This window comes from Typopeltis vanoorti, chromosome 5 (genome assembly GCF_054136105.1).
Source record: "Typopeltis vanoorti isolate ZY-2024b chromosome 5, IOZ_Tvanoo_1.0, whole genome shotgun sequence".
Classification (NCBI taxonomy): domain Eukaryota; kingdom Metazoa; phylum Arthropoda; class Arachnida; order Uropygi; family Thelyphonidae; genus Typopeltis; species Typopeltis vanoorti.
Genome location: NC_143553.1, coordinates 100,798,353 through 100,822,477, shown reverse-complemented (window position 1 = coordinate 100,822,477; position 24,125 = coordinate 100,798,353). Strand labels below are relative to the sequence as shown.

Here is a 24,125-nt window from a genome sequence, read left to right as displayed (position 1 = left end):
TCATGTTGTACCATCATTTTTTATTTTGGTTTAAGCCGATAAGAATAAAATTTGGTCAGCTAAATCCCAAATTGCCAGCCCATCCTCATTTGTTCAGTATCCAGGTAGATATCCAAGAGGGTGCACCACGAGAAGGTGAGGATTGGACATTAGGTCAGAAGCCCTGATCGGTTCTCCACATTCCTTTAAAGGCTATGTGGAGGTCTCCTCTCTGTTATACAGCTTTGACCCTTAAGCACCCCATTTGAACAGCCAGCATCCTTGGATGTTGGCTGTTCAAATGGAATTGGAAAGTGTGTAATTTGTCCTGGCCATGTGGCCAAATTGCAAACATATCATCTACATAGCATAACCAAATAGTGGATTTAAGGTGGGAGGGGAATTAGGGCATTCTTTTTCATATGTCTCCATGAAAAAGCATAATTTTGGGACCACCTAGAAACCACACAAAAAGCTCGCAGCCCTTATCTGCTCTCCCAAAGACTAGCTACAACCTCTGGAGTTTACCACGTACCCTGCAGGGAATGCAACTTATAAAGTCTTTGAATAGAAGAAGAAGAGGAGGATGTGATTGAGACATATAAGTTGTTGAAGGGTTGTTACCAGATTAATGTCTTCTTCTTCCTAATATGGATTTTAAGCCAGGTAGCCTGTTCTGGTCTCATGTCATCTCTTCCTGGTCTTTCAATTCTTCTTTTTCCACTTATTTTATATGTAATCTTTAAATAATAAATTCCACAATAATTAACTTTAATGAAATTAAAGTACAGATATTTCATACTGAAAATAACAGTACACCATCAATGTAGAAACAGGCAATCAAAGGAACTGAATTATAAAGTACATACAGAAGTCGGTGGTTTACCAATTAAAAACTGTTGTCACTTTCTAGAAATTAGTATTAATAAATAATATTTTTAAAAATATTAATAAACAATTATTGTTGATGGTTACATAAGATAAGAATCTCCCAAACTTTTATGGGAGAGAGAGAGACAATCGTTCAGATTAAGATTTGGCTGATGTAAAAGGGCTTTGCAACTTTCCTTGAAAAGGTGTTCATATTTAAACTTGCTTGTATGGAGAAGACGAGCTTCTTCCCACTGGATATTGTGCTTAGTTACTATGTTATGCCAGACCAGACTTTTGAGGTTTCATGTATTAGATATATTATTGATGTTCATTAATTATTTTTTCCACAGTATGGCCTGTTTTCCCAGAGTATGTTAGATTACATTCACAAGGTATCTGGTAAATGCCAGCTAATGATAGAGGTGAGAGTTTGTCTTTTGTAGATGGCAAAAGATGAGAAATTTTGTTGATCGGAAAATATGTGGGAATGAGATGATACTTCTTCAAAATTCTACCAGTTGGTTCCGAGATGCCAGAAATATAAGGGATTGGAACCCTGGTCTGTTGAAGAATCCTAAGGTGTTGGAAAGTTCAGGATTCTTCAACAGACTGCACTGTTCCAATCCAGCCTTTTCTTTTTCCATTTTTTTGTATCTGTATAATATTTTTGTTAGTCTGCTGTTGTCCATTCGATTTAAATGTTCTATCCATTTTTGTTTATAGTGTCTTATGTAGTAATTAATTGGTTTTATATTCAGGGATTATAAAATTTCTTCATTTATTTTATGGTCCCACTTGGTATATACAGTTGTTTATCTGAGAAATTTTATTTCTGCTGTTTGAATTAATTTTTCATCTTTCTTTTCATGGGCCATTTTTCACTTTCATATAGTAGAGTTGTTGACAAGACATTATATAGTCTGATTATAGTGTTTTGTACTAGGGATGGCTTAAATATATTATTTATTATGCCATTTACTTTGACAAAGTTTGATATTTTAGTGTCTATGTCTTTTTCTTCTTTGTATGATAAATCACATCCCAAGTATTTCAAAGTATTTACTTGTTTTAATATTTTATTATCTATCACTATTTTAGTTCTTATTGGGTTTTCTCCTTTGAATGCTGTTATTTTTGTTTTTTTTTTCTTTAGATATTGTCATATTATATTGTTTTGAGCTATCATTTAATGATTTTAATGATCTTTGTAAATCATCTTCTGATGTAGCTAATACTATTTGATCATCTCCAAATAGTAGTGTATCTGTCTTCATTTGTGGGGTTATTTGTATAACCCAAATGGATTATAACCCATTTGGGTTATACTGGAAACAGTATAACCCAAATGGGTTATACTGTTTCCAGATTGTTATAATTTTATTTATACATATATTTGAAAAGCAGAGGTGAGATGGTACATCCTTGTTGTACTCCTCTTGATATATCTTTCCATTCTGAAATTGTGTTCTAATTTAACTGCTATTTTATTTCCTGTATATATTTCTTGAATGGATTGTAAAAGTTGGTTTGGTATATTTCAATCGGTTAATATTTTAAATAATTTTTGTCTAAAAATTTTGTCATAGGCTTTTTCATAATCAGTAAAGGCCACATGCGTGTTCCTTTGTGAAATTGTCTTCTCTTTTCTATTAATAATTTTAGAGTTAAAACTGGATCTATGCAGAATTGGTCTTTTTGGAAACCATTTTGTTCTTCTAGTAGTTTGTCCTCTACAATACTGCTTAGCTTTTCTTTTAATATTCCTGTAGATATTTATATCCTGTATTTAACAGACTAATTCCCCTATAGTTATTACAATCTTCTTTATTTCCATTTTTATAGATTGAGATGATCAGTGCTTTTTCCAAGAGTTAGGACTTTTTCCAGACATCCAAACCATGTTAAAAAATTTCAGAAGTCTTTCATTAAATTTTTCACCTGCATTTTTGTATAATACTATATTTATATTGTCTTCTCCTGGTGTTTTCCTATTCTTCATCTTATTTATTGTATTCTTCAGTTCTAACATTGTGATATTTGCTGTTAGGTCATTCTTTGTTTTATAAAATTTTATTTCATTGTTTTCATCTGTCCAGAGATTTTGGAAATAAGTCACCCATTTTTCTAAATCTGTTGTTTGTATTTTTCTTTTTTCTTTTATTTCTTTATTTATATATTTTATTACTTTATAGGTTTTGGATTGTGGCTTAAATATATCCTTTTCTAGTTCTGTTACGAAATTGTTCCATCTCTCTCTATGTTTTTTTTTTTTTTTCTGTATAAGGAGGTTGTGAGCAGGGGGAGTGAGAAGCAGGTTCTTTGCATGAGGAGTGATTGGTGAGTGGAATGCGTTGCCTGAAAGTGTGGTGAATGCAGAAACCCTGAATGGATTCAAGGCATAGTTCAATGATCTTTTGGCGTGAGAGTATAGATATCTCACAATGAGTCCTTTGACTCCAGGACGGGCAGATATTAATGTTGGAGTCTTGATGGATAACAGATTAATTTAGAGGAAAATTGTTGATCAGAAGTTGGTAATGGTGTGACTTTTTCATGTAGTGCTATCATAATATTATGTAAAACTCCATGGTACATATCAAGAATTTCATGATGATGATGCAACTTTCCTTCATAATGTGATCCATGTTGATTATGAATAACAGTAGACAAAATGTGCACCTTTGTCTCAGACCTAATTTTATACCTACCCATTCTTCCTGAACCTCCTCCTTCAATTCTAACTGCTCACTTACAACTCAAATACAGACTGTACTCGATATAATGTACCACTTACACCATATAATTGTAGTATTTTGAACAACTTTTCTCCTGCACCTTATCATATGCCCTTTACCTGATCTACAAAAATCAAATAGAGATCCTTGTTATATTCCCATTTTCTAACTATTTGTTTTTAGGTTAAAATCTGATCCTAGCAACCTCTTTGGCCTGAACCAAGCTTCCTCCTCTCCAAGTTTCCTCCTCCATAATTTTTCCTGGCCTTTTTTTCATATGCCTGGAAATCATGCCTGCAATGCTTAGTAGGGGCCTGGTTGGCTAAGTGGTTATCTTATCTGATCTCCAGCCAAAAGGCTGTGGGTTCGAATCCCACCGTGGGCATGGATATTTGTGATTGTCTGTGAAAATACTAATGGTGGTGGTCGGCGGTAGATTGCATTGGTGTAGATGATGAAGGTAGTTGCAAGTGGTGGAGATGGAGAGTTGCAGAGTAGGTGCCCTTCCTGGAGATGCTACGTAATAATAATATTAATAATAAGACTCTGATCAGACTACACTTAGACTGTTGTTCTCAAATTTGGACCCCAGGATTTGAAGGGGATAAATTAACTGTGGAAAGGGTACAAAGGCAGATAACAAAGATGGTTTCAGGACTGTACAGTGTTAGTTATGAGGATCGGCTGAGAGAACGTGGACTGCAGAGTTTGGTAGATAGAAGAAGGAGAGTGTATGATTGAGACTTTTAAACTGTTGAGAGGTGGTTACAGGGTTGACACTGGGGAGTTCTTTCTCTTGGTTGAACAGTGGGAAGGGGGCCATCCCTGGAAGTTACGAAAGGAAGCTGTGAGCAAGAGAGTGAGGAGTGGTTTCTTTGCATGGAGGGTGGTTGAACCGTGGAATGCATTGCCTGATAGAGTGGTAAGAGCGAGAATGGTTAAAGAGTTCGAGGAGTGGTATGATAGACTTTGTGTTTCCTAGGAGGGACCTCCCCGATGATTCTTTTGACTCCATGGAGGCCTGAATAATAATAATAATAATAACTCTCACATGCAGTTTTATTTCTCTTTTTTTATATAAATGGGTTCTGTCAGGGCTTTCCTCTAGTCATATCAAATTCAATCCACTGACCATGCCTTCTAAATTATGCACTGTAGCCCATATATTACTTTTAAACCTCCATATTTGAGCCCTGATAATGTTGGAGTCTTGACAAGTAACAGACTGATTTGGAGGAAAATTGTAGTTAAGAAGTTAGTAATGATGTAATTTTTTTCATGTAGTACTATCATATCCTGTACACCCCTTGAGGGTACATGGCAGGAATTTGTTGATGATGATATTTGAGCCCTGTAGAGATAACGATTGCATCTATAGCACTCGACCACTCAAAGAAGGCTATTCATACTTCAGAAATAGTTGCCAAGTAAAGCAACTTTTTCTAATCCTTTCTTCAACCAGTTGTTCCTGAGTTATTCAATCATTGACATGGGGAACCAGGTCTTTTTCTTCTAGAAAGTTGGGTTTTTCATCCCATAAGTTCAAGAAAACTGATATTAGAATCCACACTATTTCAGACAATAAATATATTGTTAGAGACCATGAGATGGCTTCACTTGCCGACTTTGTCATCTTAGGTGCTATTTATAATTAATGAACGCTTTGGGCCAGCTGTCTCTGATTAACTTCCAGTAAAGATTGAGCTGCCTCCTCAGTCTCCAAAAGTTAAAGTTTGATAGGGGCTATAATGGTTTCACATACTCCTTATATGCTAGAAAAAGGCATTAGTGGATTTATATATATACTAGGGGGGATATGCCCCCCCTCCTGGTGCTTATGGTGCCCAACACCCCCCGAGTTCCGGGCTGGTAGGCCGATTCTCCTTGAATTCTGATGACTCGAATTTTGAAAACTTGAAAGGGGGTCCAAACCCCCCCCCCCCCAAGTTGTGGACTGGTAGGCTGGTTCTCCTTGAATTCTGATGACTCGAATTTTGAAGACTCAAAAAGGAGTTCTGCTCTCCCCCCCCAAGTATTTTATTATCTATCACTATTTTACTTCTTATTGGGTTTTCTCCTTTGAATGCTGTTATTTTTGTTTTTTTTTTTCTTTAGATATTGTCATATTATATTGTTTTGAGCTATCATTTAATGATTCTAATGATCTTTGTAAATCATCTTCTGATGTAGCTAATACTATTTGATCATCTCCAAATAGTAGTGTATCTGTCTTCATTTGTGGGGTTATTTGTAATTTTATTTATACATATATTTGAAAAGCAGAGGTGAGATGGTACATCCTTGTTGTACTCCTCTGGATATATCTTTCCATTCTGAAATTGTGTTCTAATTTAACTGCTATTTTATTTCCTATAATAATAATATTTTGTTTTAAAAGTAATGTGAAGTAATATTCATTAGCCCAAGGATTGGTGCTTTGCTTTAATACTAGCATTACTTCAAGTTAGCAAACATTCAAATTCAAACAAAAAATCGGTTTCCAAATGCAGTTGAATAAATGGTAAATTATGGTATACATAATATTGCTGTGTTTTTTTTTTTTTTTTGTATTTTCGTTTGCTTGTTTGTTTCATTGCACACATTTTGTACAAGTGGTCAGCCTTCAGAAATTGTGTACTTCTTTCTAATAAATAAATGAGAACTAGGCTAATTTCTAGAAATTAGCCTAGTTCTCATGTATATGCAAAAAAGTGATAATGCTACCTTTATATTAATTAAAAATATAACTATCATACAGAAAATTGAATGAAGTGAATCATGTTAGCTAGCCAGTAAGGTTTTCATTTTGATTGAAATACACCATATTTACTAGCAAGCCAAAGCTCATTTTCTTTTTGTAGGAGCTGTTAGTATATTTAGCAATGTTCATCAGAACAGAGCCTCAACTTTTTCTTGAGATGCTGAGGCTTCGAGTAGGACTTATTATTCAAGTAATGGCATCTGAATTAGCACGCTCTCTCAAGTGTTCTGGTAAGTTAAAAAAGAACATTTACAGAGTTATAATTTTGCATTTGTATTGTTTTCATAGTTCCATTTCAGTGCTAAAGGAAATAGGAACTCAGCTGCAATTTAGAAACTGTTACTATTTTTTTAAATAATTTTCAATAATTACAATATTGTTGCTGAGGTACTGCTTAAATTGAGAACCCTAGAACCTCTCAGTAAAATTCCTGAGAGATATGAAAAAGTTTGAGTAAGGCAGAATAGAAAAAATATTTTTTCTTATAATTTTTATTTTCTTTTAGTGCTAAATATTTTAAGAAGAAATTTATTGACGTAAAAGGTTACATTTTTTTGGATAAAGTTTTTCTTGTTTTTAATTCAAATGCCTCAGTTTAACCTTTCATGGGTAGGAGTAACATTAAAAATATAATAATATTAAAGTGATATAATATTTCAACCTCTTATTTACCTTTTGCTAATAAATAGTAGGATGAAAGTTATGTTTAATGAATAATAATAATTATTATTATTATTATTAACATTTGGCCTCCATGGAGTCAGAGACCTGTCTTGAGAGACACACACTATTGCACACAATGCTCATCCAACCGTGCCTTAAACTGATTCAATGTGTCTACACCTACCACACACTCAGGCAATGCATGGCACTCACCAACTACTCTCCATGCAAAGAACCTACTCCTCACTCCCTCCTTATACAGTTTCCACAATGGACTCATGTCCTAGCCCCCTCTCCCCTTCTATGAAAAATCTCATTCATGCCAACGTGATAACAGCCTCTGACTAGCTTATGTGTCTCAATCATATCCCGCATCTTCCTCCTATTTACGAGGCTCTGCAACTTACATTCTCTCAATCTGTCCTCATTCTCCACATTCCAAAGACTACTGACCAACTTTGTGAATCTTCTCTGGATACTTTCCAGCATATCCTCATCACCGTGAAAACTAGACGACCAAATCTGTGCACAATAATCTATATTATGCACAATCCTGATTAAGGTCTTATACAATGGTATCATAACCTCTCTATTTCTGCATGTCAGGATCCTCCACTTGAACTCCGCTAGGGGGACTGTAAGTTGTGTAGTTTCAGAAAGAGCTCCGGAAAGATAAGCAGTGTTTTGTGAATTTTAGGGTTTTATTATCTATTTTTGGTAGCGAATTCTAGTAGCAAGGCTTATACGTTGGTCAGACATAACTGGTAATTAGTTTACGGAATTAACAACGCATATAAAGTATATTAATTAAAGGTAACTTTAATGAATAACTTCTATATTTCGGCAACGTCACATTGCCATCTTCAGGAACATAAAAATATGGTATGTGCACACAGGCACTAACACAAAGCAAACGAGGAAGAAAGCAAGAAACTAATATTGTTCCTAAAGTCCTAATGGTGCCCTCTTGCGGGCTAATTTGGTAGTTTTGGCAGTTGGGCTGAAGTTCTCATAATGTAAGTCTCCCAAATTTGGGGTAGTTTCATGCACCCAAATTTGTTGAGGTTAGGAACGTTTTTTAGAGGCTGCTGAAGATTCTTTGAATAATCTTTCGTATTTAAACTTGCTGCGATGAATTATTTTTGTTTTCTTCCAACGAATTTTATGGTGGGTATCTAAGGCATGTTCTGCCAGCCCAGAGCGGCTGTACTGGTGAAACCAGATGTAGTCTTCGTGTTCTGAAATCCTGATATTTGTTGTTCTGCCTGTTTGGCCAAAGTAGGACAATTTGCAGCTGCAAGGGACCTGGTATACACCAGGTAGGTCTAGGGGAAGTGGTTGGTCTTTGGTAGAGCGGATAAGGGATGCCAACTTTTTATATGGTCTGTAACAGGAAGTAAGGTGATATTTTTTGAGGATATTGGTTATTTTCTCAGAGGTGCCCTGGATGTAGGGGATGGTGATAGACTTGGTGTAATCTTTATTGTGGGGGGGGGGTTGTGGTTTACTGGTTTTAGTATTTTTTGGATTTTTTGGGGGGGTTATAGCCATTGGCTAAGAAAGTGTTGAGGATGTGGTTTAGTTCAGTGGTTAGGGCCTTGTCATCTGAGCAGATTAATTTTGCCCTGTTATATAGTGTTTTTATAACCCCATGGTGGGACTGCTGGTGAATGTATCTGCCAGTATGGGTTGGTTTTCTGTGAACAGAGAAAACCAAAGATCCATCAAGCTGGCGGGTGATTAAAGTGTCTAGGAAGGGGAGGGTGTTGTTTTCCTCTTTTTCTAAGGTGAACTGGACTCTGGGGTGTTGGTTGTTTAAGTGTGTTAGGAAGGAATGGAGTGTGTCTGAGCCATGTGGCCAAATAGCAAACACATCATCCACATAAAGAAGCCAAATAGTGGGTTTTTGTGGGGCGGAGTTTAAGGCTTTCTCTTCAAATGTCTCCATAAAGAAATTGGCCAAGGATGGGGAAAGCGGTGAACCCATGACTGTCCCCTCTATCTGTTTGTAGAACTTTCCTTGCCAAACGAAATAGCCTGAGTTCATTGTGAACTGAAATAGGGCTGAGATATCGGGAGGAAACTTGGCTTGGATGAGCTCTAGGGTTCCTTTTAAAACCTCCTCCCTATTCACTAGTGGGACATTAGTGAATAGGGAGGAGACGTCAAACTGACCATTATGTCAGTGTGTTGGAGTGTGAGGTTTTCTATACTAGCTTTAAAGTGGGCTGAGGTTTTTATGTGTGATGGTGTGTTGCCAGTGTAGTGTGTGAGCGTTTTGGCTAAATGTTTGGCTAATTTATATGTGGGGGGGAATCAATGCCATCCACTATGGGACGCAATGGTACATTTTGTTTATGTATTTTTGGAAGTCCATATAATCGGGGGGGGTCTAGAGTTATAAGGTTTTAGTTTGTTGGTGACTTCCACAGGCCAAGAAGTGACCTTCTTAAGGAGTCTGTGGAGAGTTCTAATCTGAGAGCTGGTCGGATTATATTCAATGGGGAAGTAAGTCGTACGGTCTAGTACTAAAGCAGTTAGCTTACTTTTGTAGTCTTTTTGATTGAGCACCACAGTGGCGTTTCCCTTATCCGCCTTGGTGATTACTATTTTTTTGTTGTTTTTCAATTCTTGCAAGATGTGATGTGAAGTCATTAGCTTCTATATGAACCAACTTATCCAAAAACGAATATGCAGCCCTACAAGAATTGAAAAACAACAAAAAAATAGTAATATTAGTTTCTTGCTTTCTTCCTCATTTGCTTTGTGTTAGTTCCTGCGTGCCCATACCATATTTTTATGTTCCTGAAGATGGCAATGTGACGTTGCCGAAATATAGAAGTTATTCATTAAAGTTACCTTTAATTAATATACTTTATATGTGTTGTTAATTCCGTAAACTAATTACCAGTTATTTTGATAGCGAAGTGTGTCTTCGTGATTTTAGGTGTGAATTCTGCCAGATCTATTGGTCTAAATTGCCTTTTCAAGTATAACACAATGGAAATCATGAGGTCAACCATGCAGGCGTCGACCTGTGTTACTAGGCGAGTGCCATGAAAGTCAAATGGCACTGAGGTCATAGACTTTTTGAAACTGATTCGATGAGTGCAATATGTATGCTTGGCAGGATGTAAGAGATGTGTTTGTGGAAAGAGAGAGAGAGAGAGAGAGAATGAATGACAGATGAGAGAAAGTGTGGATTTGTGGTCCAACATTATATTGGAAGTGCAATATATTGTTGGACCACGATGCAAAGAATGCTAGAGAAACTGAGGGAATGAAAGAATGCAAGGATGTAGAAGCAAAAGTTACAGAAAAAGTTATGAAATACGAAAATGAAATAAAAGGTAGAGAAACTGTGGGAGTGAAAGAATTCAAGGATGTAGAAGTGAACGTTACAAAAAATGGAAATGAAATGAAAGGTAGAAATAAATTAAAGATACCAAGAAATTATATACTTAGTTTAATCCTTTATCCGAGTGTAAGCAAACAAAGTTTGTGCCTAAATTATTTTCATGACTGGGACAACTTGTATATATAGAAGCTAATGACTTCACATCACTTGCCTTAGTATTCCATAATGCAAAGCACATATCCTTGCAGACATGTATAATGTTATGCATTATGGGAAGGGTCACTACCCAGATCAGTTTCTACCTTTATTGAGGTCTCATCAGTGGAAGCCAGACCCAGACATGATACCAAGGTTGAAGTAATGCAGAAGTCATATTATCATGTACGAGTAGCCAAAAGATGTCACACCTTATTATTAAAATACTCTGGATTAGAGATACTGTAGTTGTTGAAAATTTTTCCACTTGGTTATACTATAAATTAAAGATACCAAGAAATTATATACTTGGTTTAATCCTTTATCCAAGTGTAAGCAAACGAGAGTCTAATCCAGAGTATTTTAATAATAATTTTAATACTTGTACATGAAAATATGACTTCTGCATTACTTCAACCTTAATATCACCTCTGGGTCTGACTCCCACTGATGAGATCTCAATAAAGGTAGAAACCAGTGTGGGTAGTGACTGTTCCCATAATGCATAACATTATACACGTCTGCAAGGATATGTGCTTTTCATTATGGGATACTAAGGCAAGATGTGATTTGAAGTCATTAGCTTCTATATACGAGTTGCCCCAGTGCTGGAAACACTCAGTTGCAAACTTCGTTTGCTTACACTTGGATAAAGGATTAAACTAAGTATATAATGTCTTGGTATCTTTAATTTATAGTATAACCAAGTGAAACTTTCCAACAACGAAATGTAGAGAAACTTAGGGAGTGAAAGAATGCAAAGATGGAGAAGTGAAAGTTAGTGATAATAGAGCAAAAGAAAGTATGAATGAAGAAACAGAAGTAAGGTGTGGCATAACAAGAGTTAGTGAGATTGCAGGAGTGATAGAGAGTGAAATTGTCAGAATGCAGGATTTAATCAAACAATTATTGGAAATGAAAAATGAAATGATCAATATGTGGAGTGATGTTAGATGTCTAGTGGAAACTAATGAAACTGTGCAAGAGAAGAGAATGAAAGAAAAAAAAAAGAGTAAAAGAGGTGATGAATGATACCAGGATATCAGTATATTGAGATTCCATAATTAGAGGACTATTTACTAAGGTCTGCTATCCAGGTGGGAGAATGAGTAGGATAATTAAAGCATTGGACATGAAGAAGAAACAAGCAAGAGAGTTAGTCGTGATTGTAGGGAATGAATGATCTAAGAGGACATGAGAAGGATGTGAGGACAAATATTAGGAGACTGTTGAAAAGAGTGAAAGATAAAAGTGTAGTAGGAAAGGTTGTCAGTGTGTTGCTGAGGTATGACAACATCAGCATAAGAAGTATCAGTGGAACCAGCAGAACAATTAAAGAAGTACCATATCAACACAATTGTTGTTACCAAAATAAAAACAGATGAGAGTATCATTTGTGCAATTATCTTCTGAATCCTGAATTGTATATGTGTGTATTCATAACATCAACAAAAAAATAAATAAAATAAAATAAAAATAAAAAAATACATGTTGTAGGTGTACCAATATTTTATTATGTTTTGTATCAGGTGACGATGCATCTGAACACCTACTGAATTTAAGTCCCTATGAAATGAAAACCCTTCTTCATCATATTCTCAGTGGTAAAGAATTTGTGGTTAAAAGTGGTAAGTATTTTAACCTACACATTTTAGTACTTCAAAATTAAATTAATTTTTTCAGTACGCTAATTAGAAAATTTTACTCAAGTAATTTCCAAGTGATAATATTAGCCTGTTTTCTGAATACTAATTGAGACTTTATCATCATCATCATCATCATCATCATCATCATCAAATTCCTGCCATGTACCCTCAAGGGGTGTACAGGATATGACAGTACTACATGAAAAAATTACATCATTACTAACTTCCTATCTACAATTTTCCTCCAAATCAGTCTGTTACTTGTCAAGACTCCAACATTATCAGATCTTATATTTCTATCGTCTAAGGCACTTTGTACCGTATCAATCCACCTATATCTTGGTCTTCCTCTGGGTCGTTTTCCTGCCAACCTGGCAGAGAACACTTGTTTTGCTAATCTTTCCTCTCCCATTCTATTTAAGTGACCATACCATCTGAGATTAGCTCTGCTAACGCATTCCTGGATGCTGACAATGTCAAGTTCTTTCCTAATATCCTCATTTTTAATATGATATTGCCATTGATGCCATCTGTTCACGCCTCTAATCGTTCTCAGGACTCTCATATCTGCGGTCTCTAGTCTTTGGTCAAGTGTTTTACTTCTGACCCAGCTCTCAGATCCATAAGTTAAAATTGGTTTGAACACAGTCTTGTATACAGCTAATTTAGTGTTCCGACTAATTTCTTTCTTATTCCATATGAATTTATTCAATTGACTTCCCACGATACCAGCTTTGCTGATTCTGTTGTCTATTTCTATATTTAGTTTACCATCTTCAGTAAAAATTGTGCCTAAGTAGCTGAAATGTTTTACTTGTTCCACAGGTTCTCCATTCACAACACAGTTGACATTTTCAATGATTCTGCCTATTTTCATTGTCTTTGTCTTTTTATTGCTGACCTTCATACCATATCTATTACAACAGCTATTCAATTTAGTCAGAGAATCTTGCAGACTTGTAGCGGATTTATTTAGAAGTATAACATCATCCGCATAAAGCAAAGAGCTGACATTAACATCTCCAATTTTGATATCAGGTTTAACACCACATTCCTTCATAATGTGATCCATATAGATAATGAATAACAGAGGGGATAATGTACATCCTTGTCTCACACCAGATTTAACATTAAACCATCTTCCTGTACTTCCTTCAATTCTAACTGCTGACTCACAACTCAAATAAAGACTAAGTATTGCTTGATATAATGCCCCATTGACACCATATAACTGCAACGTATTGAATAGCTTCTCTCTTGGCACCTTGTCATATGCCTTTTCCAAATCGACAAAACTTAAATACAGATCTTTGTTATATTCCCATGCTTTCTCGACTATTTGTCGTAAAGTGAAGATCTGATCCTGACAGCCTCTATTTGGCCTGAATCCAGCTTGTTCTTCACCAAGCTTTTCTTCCACAATTCTTCTCAACCGTTTCTCAAGTATACTTGCATAGATCTTGCCAGGAACACTCAGTAGGAAAATACCTCTGTAATTCTCACATTCAGTTTTATTTCCCTTTTTATATATGGGTACTATGAGAGCTCTACTCCAATCATCGGGAATTCGTCCCTCTGTCCAGGCTTTCTGAACTATCCAGTGCAGCCACTGTAAGACTCTTATACCACCATACTTCAGCATTTCTGGTCGAATATCATCTACTCCTGCTGCCTTTCCACATTTCAAGCCTTTGATGGCTTTTTCTACTTCAAGTATGGATATGTATTCCTGACTGCATGCCTGGTCAGTGTTTTTTATCACTGTGCTGTCATCACTGCTTGTTTCATTTAGCAGTTTTTCAAAGTAATTACTCCATACTTCAAGGATATCTTTTTCTCCTGTTTTCATTTCACCTTTATCATCTCTAATTCCTTTTACAGCACTCTTTCCTCCATTCCTAAGCTTCTTCAACAACCTCCAGAATATTTTGCCACCTTCTTGATATTTATTTTCTATATTCTTGCCAAAGTCCTCCCATGACTTTTGTTTAGCTAGTTTTACACACTGTTTAGCTTTCTTACATTTGTCTCTGTATTCTGTAAGAGTAAAAGCTGACTTATTTGCCAGGAACTTTTTATATGCTTTCTTCTTTTCCTTCACTGCCTCTTTAACTTCCTGTGTCCACCAGGGAGTTCTGATTTTTTTATCTTTGCACACAACCTCGCCACATGCCTCTCTGGCAGAATCAATCAATGTTTCCTTCAGAGTTTGCCACTGAATCTCCAAGGTTTGATTCCTGTTCTCAAACTCTTTCATTTTCTTTTCAATAATATTTCTGTATTTTAGTCTACAGTTTACCTCTGAGAGCTGCTCAACTTTTATTCGCTTTAAAACTTTCTTACATGTTATTCTTTTCAATATGAAATTCAATTTTATCCTGCTCAAGACTAAATAGTGATCACTTCCAATTTCAAATCCTCTGTACACTCTGGTGTCCTGCACCAGGGAGAAAACATCACTATCAACAATAACATAGTCAATGAGACTTTTCTTATTCCTAGCCTCTTCTCTCCATGTGAATTTGTGCACATTTTTATGTTGGAACATGGTGTTAGTAATAACCAGTCCATGTCCTGAGCAGAAATCCAACAGATATTTGCCATTATTATTAGCTTTGCTCTTTTCTCCAAATTTTCCCAAAATATTTTTGTATGTCTCACAATCATTTCCTACTCTACTATTTAGATCCCCAACAAGGACCAACTTTTCCTTTTTCATTGTGTCAGTTGCTTTTTCTAAAGCCTCAAAAAATTCCTCCACTTCTACCTTAGTAGAACCTTCTGTGGGACGATAGGCACAAATAAGTCTCATTGTCCAGTTCCCCATTCTCATATTTGCCCACATTACTCTACTTGAGACTGACTGCCATTCAAGAAGATTAGCCTCGTATTTTGTGTTGAATACTATGGCTACTCCTTCTTTTCCTTGATTGTTATTGCCTGAATATAACATTTTGTATTTATTGCTCAGAAAGATCTCACCAGTTTTGGTCTTTTTTGTTTCAGTCACCCCTATTATGTCGATCTGGTACTTATCTAATTCCTCAGCTAGCTCCATTTCTTTGCCATTCAGACTTCTTACGTTGATAGTACCGATCTTTAACTCTGGTGATGTTGAGTTGGGGTTTGTTTTCAGATTTGTTCCAGTAGCTGACTTTTCGCTGTTTGCCCTGGTTCCCTGGCGAAAACAACGGGGGCCTTGTTTAACCGGGCGACGCCCCAGCCGGCCTGAAATTTTGTCATGTTGTACCATCATTTTTTATTTTGGTTTAACCAATAAGAATACAATTTGGTCGGCTAAATCCCAAATTGCCAGCCCATCCTCGTTCGTTCAGTATCAAAGTAGATACCCAACAGGGTGCACCACGAGAAGGTGAGGATTGGACATTAGGTCAGAAGCCCGTGGAGGTCTCCTCTCAGTTATACAGCTTTGACCCTTAAGCACCCCATGAGACTTTATTACTTCTTAAAATTGTTTTATTATCATTCTCAAAAAACAGGTCCTGTTATACTCATTTGCTAAAGAAAAATACTGTATATATAATCTTACAAGTGCAATAACATTGCATCTGTATGCACACATGAATTTTCTCCACACATCTACGTCTGTGGAGAAAATTCATATTTAGTTAACTTTCATTCCACATTGACAGAAAGTCAGCATGCATTGGAAGATACCAGCATAAATCATCATGCCATCATCCAGCCCAAGAATAAGGTTTCTTGAAATAACTGATACAGCTCTTACCACTGAACTTGGTTACTGCTTTTATTTTAGCTAATAGTTATAACCTCTGCAACAAGATAAAATATGACAATCCTGCCATCTCTTCATGCCATACAAGATCATAGCAAAACCATTCCCATTCCTCTCTTCTGTCTCTCTATTCAGGGCAAATCTGAAAGGATGCCAAGCACTGCATATTAAATTCAGTAAATTCTCCATGTTACCTTTAAACCATATATCAAAGTAGTAACTTTATCCATTTGCCTAGTAACAAACTTAATTCTTTGACACTTGCATACATGTATAAAGTACCTTGTGCATGCTACTTGGTTGGACAGGAGTTTGCGTGACCATATATACTACCTTATATTAGCTCTTCTGGTGCATTTTTGAATGGTGAGTATCATTTTCTTCCTAATATCTTCAGCTTTCATATGATTCTTCCATCAATGCTATCTGTTCACTCCACAAAATTTTTTCAGAACTCTCATATTTGTGGTTTCCAGTCTTTGATCAAATGTTTTATTTCTAACCCGGTTCTTAGATTCATAAGTTAAAATTGCTATCATGGCTAGTTTAGTGTTTTGATTAACTTTTCTTTTATTTATATAAATTTATTCATTTGCCTCCACACCATCTAGCTTCACTCACTCTGTGGTCTATTTTCATATTTAATTTGCCATATTCACTAAATATTGGGTTGTGCCTAAAATAGCTAAAATGTGTTACTTGTTCCATAGGTTCTCTATTCAGAATGCAGTTGACGTTTTTAATGTTCCTGCCTATTTTCTAGTCTTTGCTTTTTTACTGTTGATATTCATGCTAAATTTGTTACAGCCATTATTCAGTTTATTTATGGAATTCTGAATATGTGCACAGATTTATTTAAGAGCATAACATCATATGCATAAAGCAAAAAAAAGCCATGGTTGATATGTTCAATTTTGATATTATTTGAATGATATCAAAATTGAGTGTTGATGCCATTTTCTAAAGAGATAATTGATAATTTCTTAAGAGATAGTTGATACCATCAACTATCAGCAAGTAGTGCAGTCTCTGTGTGGTCTCTCCTCCCTCCCTTCCATCCTATATAAAAAACTTACAGTACTTCATGAACAAAATGAAAAACATCATTTTGTTTATATTTTGTTACAATCAACAAAAATTATTTATTTATCAGTTGTGACGTATCTGTCCTTTTCACAAATGTCACACTCAATGAGACAATTATTCTTTTACAGGACAAATTCCTATCTGCTTCATGACTAAAATACTCTGGATTAGAGAGCCTCTATACAAGTAGTCCAGTAGTGAAGTTACTCACATGGAAACTTTGTTTGCTTACACCTGGATAAAGAATAAAACCAAGAATACAATTTCTTGGCATCTTTAATTTATAGTATAACCAAATGAAAAAACTTTCAACATCTGTCTCTAGTCCAGAGCATTTTAGTAATAAGGTTTGATACCTTTTGTCTACTTGTATATGGAAATATGAATTCTGCATTTCTTCAAACCTTGGTATCACATCTGGGTATGACTTCCACTGATGAGGCCTCAATAAACAAGAAACTATATGGAAACTTATGCTACGCCATAATATCAGGATTTTGTTTATCCAAGAAACATACTTCTGCAGATATACAGATGTAAAACATTTAACTTCTCCTTAACTCTTAACTTCAGATAGATATCCACGTCTTTCTTATTGGAGCTTTGGAAGATTTAACAGGGCTGGAGTAGGAGTTCTGATTCTTGCCTCCTCCTTGAGTCATTCTATAATATCCAATGGGATGCAGAAGGGAGAATCTTGACAATAGATTGGAAATACTGTGGATGTGTAATAAGGTTTATAAATGTTTATGCTCCATCCAATGGAACAGTTAGACAAAAATTCTTCCAGGAATTGGAGCCATATTTATATGGTCCTTTCTTTAGTGTTACACAATGATCAGCATTCATTTTCGAAATTATGGATTCTATAACCGTGTTAGAATAACTCTTTTTATTATCCCGACGTTTCAATCTTCATTTCAAGATCATCATCTGGAGCATACATAAATATACAAGACAAACTACATTACATTTCAAACTGAAAGCTAGAGAAACAATGATTTGATCACATGCTACTCACTGGCATGACCTCTAGTGAAAAAAAAATTACATCAAGCTAGATTTAATTTATGATTACATGAATAAACATTCTTGCTTACAGATAGTTTTCCTTCCAGCAACACTGATGTCCTATTTCTATTATTACAATTGTTATTTTTGATTTAAAAAATTATTCATAAATTACAACATGAATAAACATTCTGTCTTACAGATTTTTTCTTTAACAGTGATGTCCTATTTTTTAATATTAACATTGTTATTTTAGATTTAGGATCCTGGATTTTCTACAGTCCTATTTATAGTTGTTCTTAGAGAGGAAGGATTCATGGGACGAATATATGCCTTCCATATGTATGGGATTTTTAGACCATCATTATTGTTTTGATTGGAGTGGTTGATAATGATATCACAGGCTTCCTTAAATTTGCGTTCATACCATGTTTTGGTGTGATGTAGATAACTAGTGCTTTTCCAATCAATTCTATGTAAGGTGTTCATGATCAGAAAGGCCAGCTTCACATATTATATTTGATATGTCGTTTATATTCTTTTTGTCTGATCGGAATTGTGCGTCCTGTTATTCCTATGTATGGTACGTTGCAGGCAGTAAATGCGGTATACTCCAGGGTGGACCAGCGAAGGGAGTGGGTCTTTGAATTGCAGGAGGTTTAAAGCAAAATCCTCCTGCAAAATTAACTTTGAATTTGATTTTGCAGGAGGTTTAAAGGTGGCTTTGAGGTTTTATTTTTTTAGTACTCTGTTTATTTTGTCTGATGTCCCTTTAATGTAGGGAATGGTTATTGTTTTATTGTAGTCTGGTTTGTCTTTGTTTTTTGTTGAGGTCTGGTAGAGAATTTTGTTAATAGTGTTTTGGCTGTATTTATTTTTTTGAAACATATTGCTGATCACTTTATATTCGTCTTTCAGTGCCTGTTCATTGGAGCAGATCTTCAGAGCCTTGTTTTTTAGGGTATTGATGACACCTAGTTTTTGTGTTGGGTGATGGTAGGAGTTTATGTGTATATATTGGCCAGTATGTGTCGGTTTCCGGTAAACAGTGAAGGAAAGATTGTCCGAGGGGAGATGTGCGACAAGTGTATCTAGAAATGGCAGTGTGTTATGTGAATGAAGGCTATTTATATGGAGCCATGTTTATATGGTCACTACATCTTAGTGACTGGAATTGTATTGAAAACCCCCACATTAGGCAAAATAGGAGGACACCCCAGGAGTGGAAAAGTGGGATATGACGGTTAAACCCATGTCTTGACAATTCTCAACTAGTAGACCTATGGAGAATTTGCAAACTTAATCTCCAGGCATATACATACATGAATCAAGGTATTGGTACTTGTATTGATCAAATTTATATCTCTTCTTTCCTTATAAATGGGATAATTCAGATAAAACATCTTGATATCAACATGTCAGATCATAATCCAGTTATACTTAAGTTCCACTGCATGGAAAAAGTAGAGATCTCTTCTGAACCATGGAGACTTCTACCAAATTTTCCGTTGATCTTTTCAACTAAATTCCAGATCCTCTGTTTGAATTGGAATGATCTTACCTGGAATTGGGATATATGTGGTTAAAATACAAACAAGCAGTAAGGCAGAATATGATGGAATAGGGAAAGGAACAAGCTTTCCTCAAAAGGAAAAAGTTGAGACCTGTATGAAGAGAGAAGCTGGTTTTTAACAAACCAATGCAGTGGTATAGAATGTAGCAACATCATTAGAAACATTAACATAGAGATAGAACCGGAAAGGCAGAAACAAGTAGAAGAAAGAAATTTTAAGATAAGAATACAACAGCACTTAGCAGATAGCCCTTCAGCTGCATTCTTCAATAGACAATTTACAAATTTTGCAAAGAAAAGACTATCACTCAAATCTGTGTTGATGGAGAAAACATGTCCACCACTAAAGACATCCTTGACTCCTTTCAAAAATACTACAAAAATCTGTTTGAATACAATAGTGCTGTTGGAAATTATAACTCTTAGAACATTAATGGCTTTCCAGTTCATATCCAAGATAGGCTTGAGAGCCCCATTACAGCATCCGAAGTTACCACAGCCTATAAAGAATGCCAGACTAGAAAATCCCTAGGACCTGATGGTCAAAGGATAGAACTTTATCGTGAGGCCTGGGATTTTATTCTTTCTATTCTAGTTACACTGTTTAATTCCTTTCTCTCATCAGGACAAATACCAAGTGAATTTGTAGCAAGCCATACTGCTAGCCTCATTCCTAAACCTAATAGAGATCACACCTTAATCAGCAGCTGGAGACCTATTTCTCTGTCTAATACTGACTGCAAGATATTTTTCCACATTATCAATAACAGGCTCAAAGTGGGAATGAAATGTTTAATTAAAAGCACACAGGTGTTTGGAGTACTAATTCGAGCAGTAGAATTTAATGTATTTCTGCTACGTGATCTAATCCACTTAGTTAACATGAAAATGCAGTTGATGGCAGTGCTATCAGTAGACCTTACTGAAGCATTCGATAATGTCTGGCATCCCTTTCTATTCCACATCCTCTAGCAAAAACTGCTATCTGTTATCAAAGGAGCCTATGCCAATTCAACCACCTGCCTCCTAGTTAATGAGTTCCTGTCAGACTCAGTAAAATTTCAAAAAGGAGTCAAGCAAGGTTGCCCTCTCAGTCCACCGCTCTTTGCTTTGGTTCTTGAACCTTTCTCACAACAAGTCAACAATACACATGCTGTGCTAGGGATAACAGTTCCTTCAACTAAAAAGGAAATAAAGGTATTAGCATATGCCGATGATGTAGTCGGAACTTTGAATAATAATGATTCCATATATATATTTTTTGGTATTTTGGAAAAATTAAACAAAACCAGCTGATTAATTATTAATGCAGACAAGACAAAATTAAAAATTTATGGAAAGTGGGATCTTGGAGGCATTCCTTTTGGACAACCGCAAAGAGAGAGCCCCTCATTATACTTGGAATTCCCTTCTCCACTTACCCAATATTACATGTCCAAGAACTTATATACAAGAACTTGGAAATGTTAGCAGACTGGAAAATAGGGCTGCTCTACTTTTTTTCTAAAGCCATAGTACTCAAAACCATAATCTTTGCTGCTCAGTTGTACATAATAAATATTACAGACATCACAGAAGTTGAAGAAAAGCAATTATACAGTAAGCCTCTGCAATATTTTTGGTCCAGTTGATACCAAGAAGTGAAAAAGGAATTTCTTCGCTTCTTGAGACTGGAAAATAGAGTGGCCCTATTTTCCATCTTCTAACATTTCCAAGTTCTTGTATATAAGTTCTTGGACAGGTAATATTGGGTAAGTGGAGAAGGGAATTCCAAGTATAATGAAGGGTTCTCTCTTTGGGGTTAGTGCAAAAGGAATGCCTCCAAGATCCCACTTTCCATAAATTTTTAATTTTGTCTTGTCTGCATTAATAATTAATCAGCTGGTTTTGTTGAATTTTTCCAAAATACCAAAAAATATATATATGGAATCATTATCCTTTCAACTTTCAAAGAAGCATGGTAGATTTGGACTTCTAGTCTTAAAATTCTGCTATTTTAAGCAATACAGCTTCAAAAATCCATGAAATATTGCAAACTAATCACACATGTGCAGACCTTCTCCGGTACTACTTGGGTATTCATCTTCCCCTGTTTGGAGTTAATGATTATAAAGGTCCAAAAGCTGAGATTGTTCCTGAATACTACAAACTCTGTGTTTAACTCTGAGACTGCTGAAACACTCTGGAATTGACATTCTTTCCATTAAAAAAAAGTAAAATTTGGTATAAAGAAATCTTTAATCTCTTTTGCTGCAAAGTTCCACAGTTGGGTGCTGACAAGTTTCAAGAGTACCCTAGCAGGAATTATCTTGCTTGGAGAATTGTATATGGCTTCCTTCCAGTCAATGCCATCAAATGGAGGTACTTTAACATCGGAGATCCAAACTGTGACATCTGTTACCAATTGGAAACAGTAGAACATGCATTCTACAGCTGCCCTCTTGCTCTGCATATTTGGAACAGATTATGTAATGTATTGGGCATTCCACTATTTACAACAGAACAGGTTATTTTTTTTACAATACCCACCACCTGTTAGCAATGGGAAGAGAATTTTGATTTCTGTAATTAATGAATTAAAATACCATTTATGGAAAGTTAGAAAAAAATATGAATTTGAAAACCAGCAATGTGACATCCAAATGCTTTATAATATTGTATTGTGAAAATTTTATTGTTTAGTCAGACAATTTTTGTATTTAGAGAGAAGCATTCTAGGAGATATCAAATTTTTGACTAGATGGTGTAGACCACCTACGTTATGCAATATTCACCAGAGGAAGATAAAATCTGCCTATTTTTGCTATGAGAGGTTTTTTAAATAGTTTCCATCCTCTTAATTCAATGTAGTCTTATAGTCAATTGCAGGGATGACTGGAGAACAATCCCAGGCAGAGAAGGCCAACTCAAGGCGGTTAACCCAGATGGGGCTAACCACCTGGGTATTGGTCATATTTGTGCTTTAGTTTCAATTGGTCTTTTGGTTGTTCATCTTTAAGATTGGTGAAAAAGGAAAACTGATAGCCTTTGGCTATATGATGATATAAAAGAGCTGAGGCCTTTTCTCTCTCTCTCTCTCTCATGCTATTTGTCTGTCTTTTTTTCTCCAAATACTATCAGGCACTCTTGCACCCCTATACTAACTACTTTAGGCCTATGATGAGCAACCCTTTACTTTTTCACCTCAACAAAGGTAGAAACCGGTCTGGGTAGTGGCCCTTCCCATAATGCATAGCATTATATATATATATATTTCGGTAAGGATGTGTGTATTGCATTATGGGATATTAAGCCAATTTGTGTGAAATCATTAGCCTCTATATACAAGTAGACCAGTCGTGAAGCTATTCACACAATTAAAATGTTTGCTTACACTTGAATAAAGGATGAAACCAAGAATATGATATCTTGGCATCTTTAATTTATAGAAGACCAAGAGATCCATTGATATCCATTTCAGCGTGGGATCTGATCAAAAGGAAGTAGTTGGAGAAACAAAGAGACACAAGGACTGAAGAATATAACAGATTACATAGAGAAGTCAGAAAAGCCATCAGACAGGACAAGGAAAAATTTTATGATAATAAATGTGAAAGGATAGAGTTCTAGATGAAAAGGCACAATTGTAAAAGGATTCTTTGTTTAGTTCATGACCTAAAGCACAAGTTTAATGCCAAATTGAATGTCATCAAAAACAAGAATGGAGTAGAAGAACATGGAAATCCAAAACAGATGGAAAGAGTACAATGAGGAACTGTACAGCAAAGAGGGTAAGAAAAATTTAGATGAGCCTTCTCATCAGAAAAAGTTTGATTCGAAACCTCCTTCACTAAGGCATGATGTTGAAAGAGCAATTAAACAGCTTAACAACAATAAGGCCCCAGGTGGAGATGGATAAGAGTGTTTCATAGATTGATTATGGATATGGGAGACAAGAACATGGCCTAGAGACTGGAAGGAGTCAGTTTTCATACCACTGCACAACAAGGGAGATATAAAAGATTGCAAGAACTATAGAACTATTAGTTCAATCTGTCATGCAAGCAAAATTTTATTAAAGATCATTCTAAATAGGATTGAGACTAAAGTTGAGTCAGAGATGCCAGAGGAACAAGCAGATTTTAGAAAAGGCCCTTATGGTATCAGAGAGATCAGATCCTTTGTACTAGACAAATCGTTGGAAAGTACAAAAAATTTACACTCCTATGGTAATGTGTTTCTTGACTACTCCAGAGATTTAGATTGTGTCCAGCATATGAAATTGTGGGAAGTAATGAAAATAATGGGTTTTCCTCAACATATTATTGGTTGATAGCTAACTTATACAGTGAGCAAGAAGCCACAATAAGAACAGGTGTTAAATTAACTGATTTGCTTCAGGTCGACAAGGGAGTTAGGCAAGGTTGCTTACTTTCTCCTTCCTCCTCACCAAATACATCTAAATCCAGAGTAATTTATTAAAAAGGTGGCACACCATTTGGCAACTCC

The 24,125-nt window shown here is 35.7% G+C and overlaps 1 protein-coding gene across 4 annotated transcripts in view; it reads left to right on the top strand.

Moving 5' to 3' along the window:
• Nucleotides 1-24,125, top strand: part of LOC150106691 (putative phosphorylase b kinase regulatory subunit alpha) — a 745,167-nt gene that overhangs the window by 586,462 nt on the left and 134,580 nt on the right. For all 4 annotated transcript variants that reach the window (XM_090393281.1, XM_090393285.1, XM_090393284.1 and 1 more), the window contains exons 26-27: nt 6,449-6,578; nt 12,094-12,192. In XM_090393281.1, the coding sequence (XP_090249407.1) occupies nt 6,449-6,578; nt 12,094-12,192 (229 nt within the window). The remainder of the gene's footprint in view (nt 1-6,448; nt 6,579-12,093; nt 12,193-24,125) is intronic.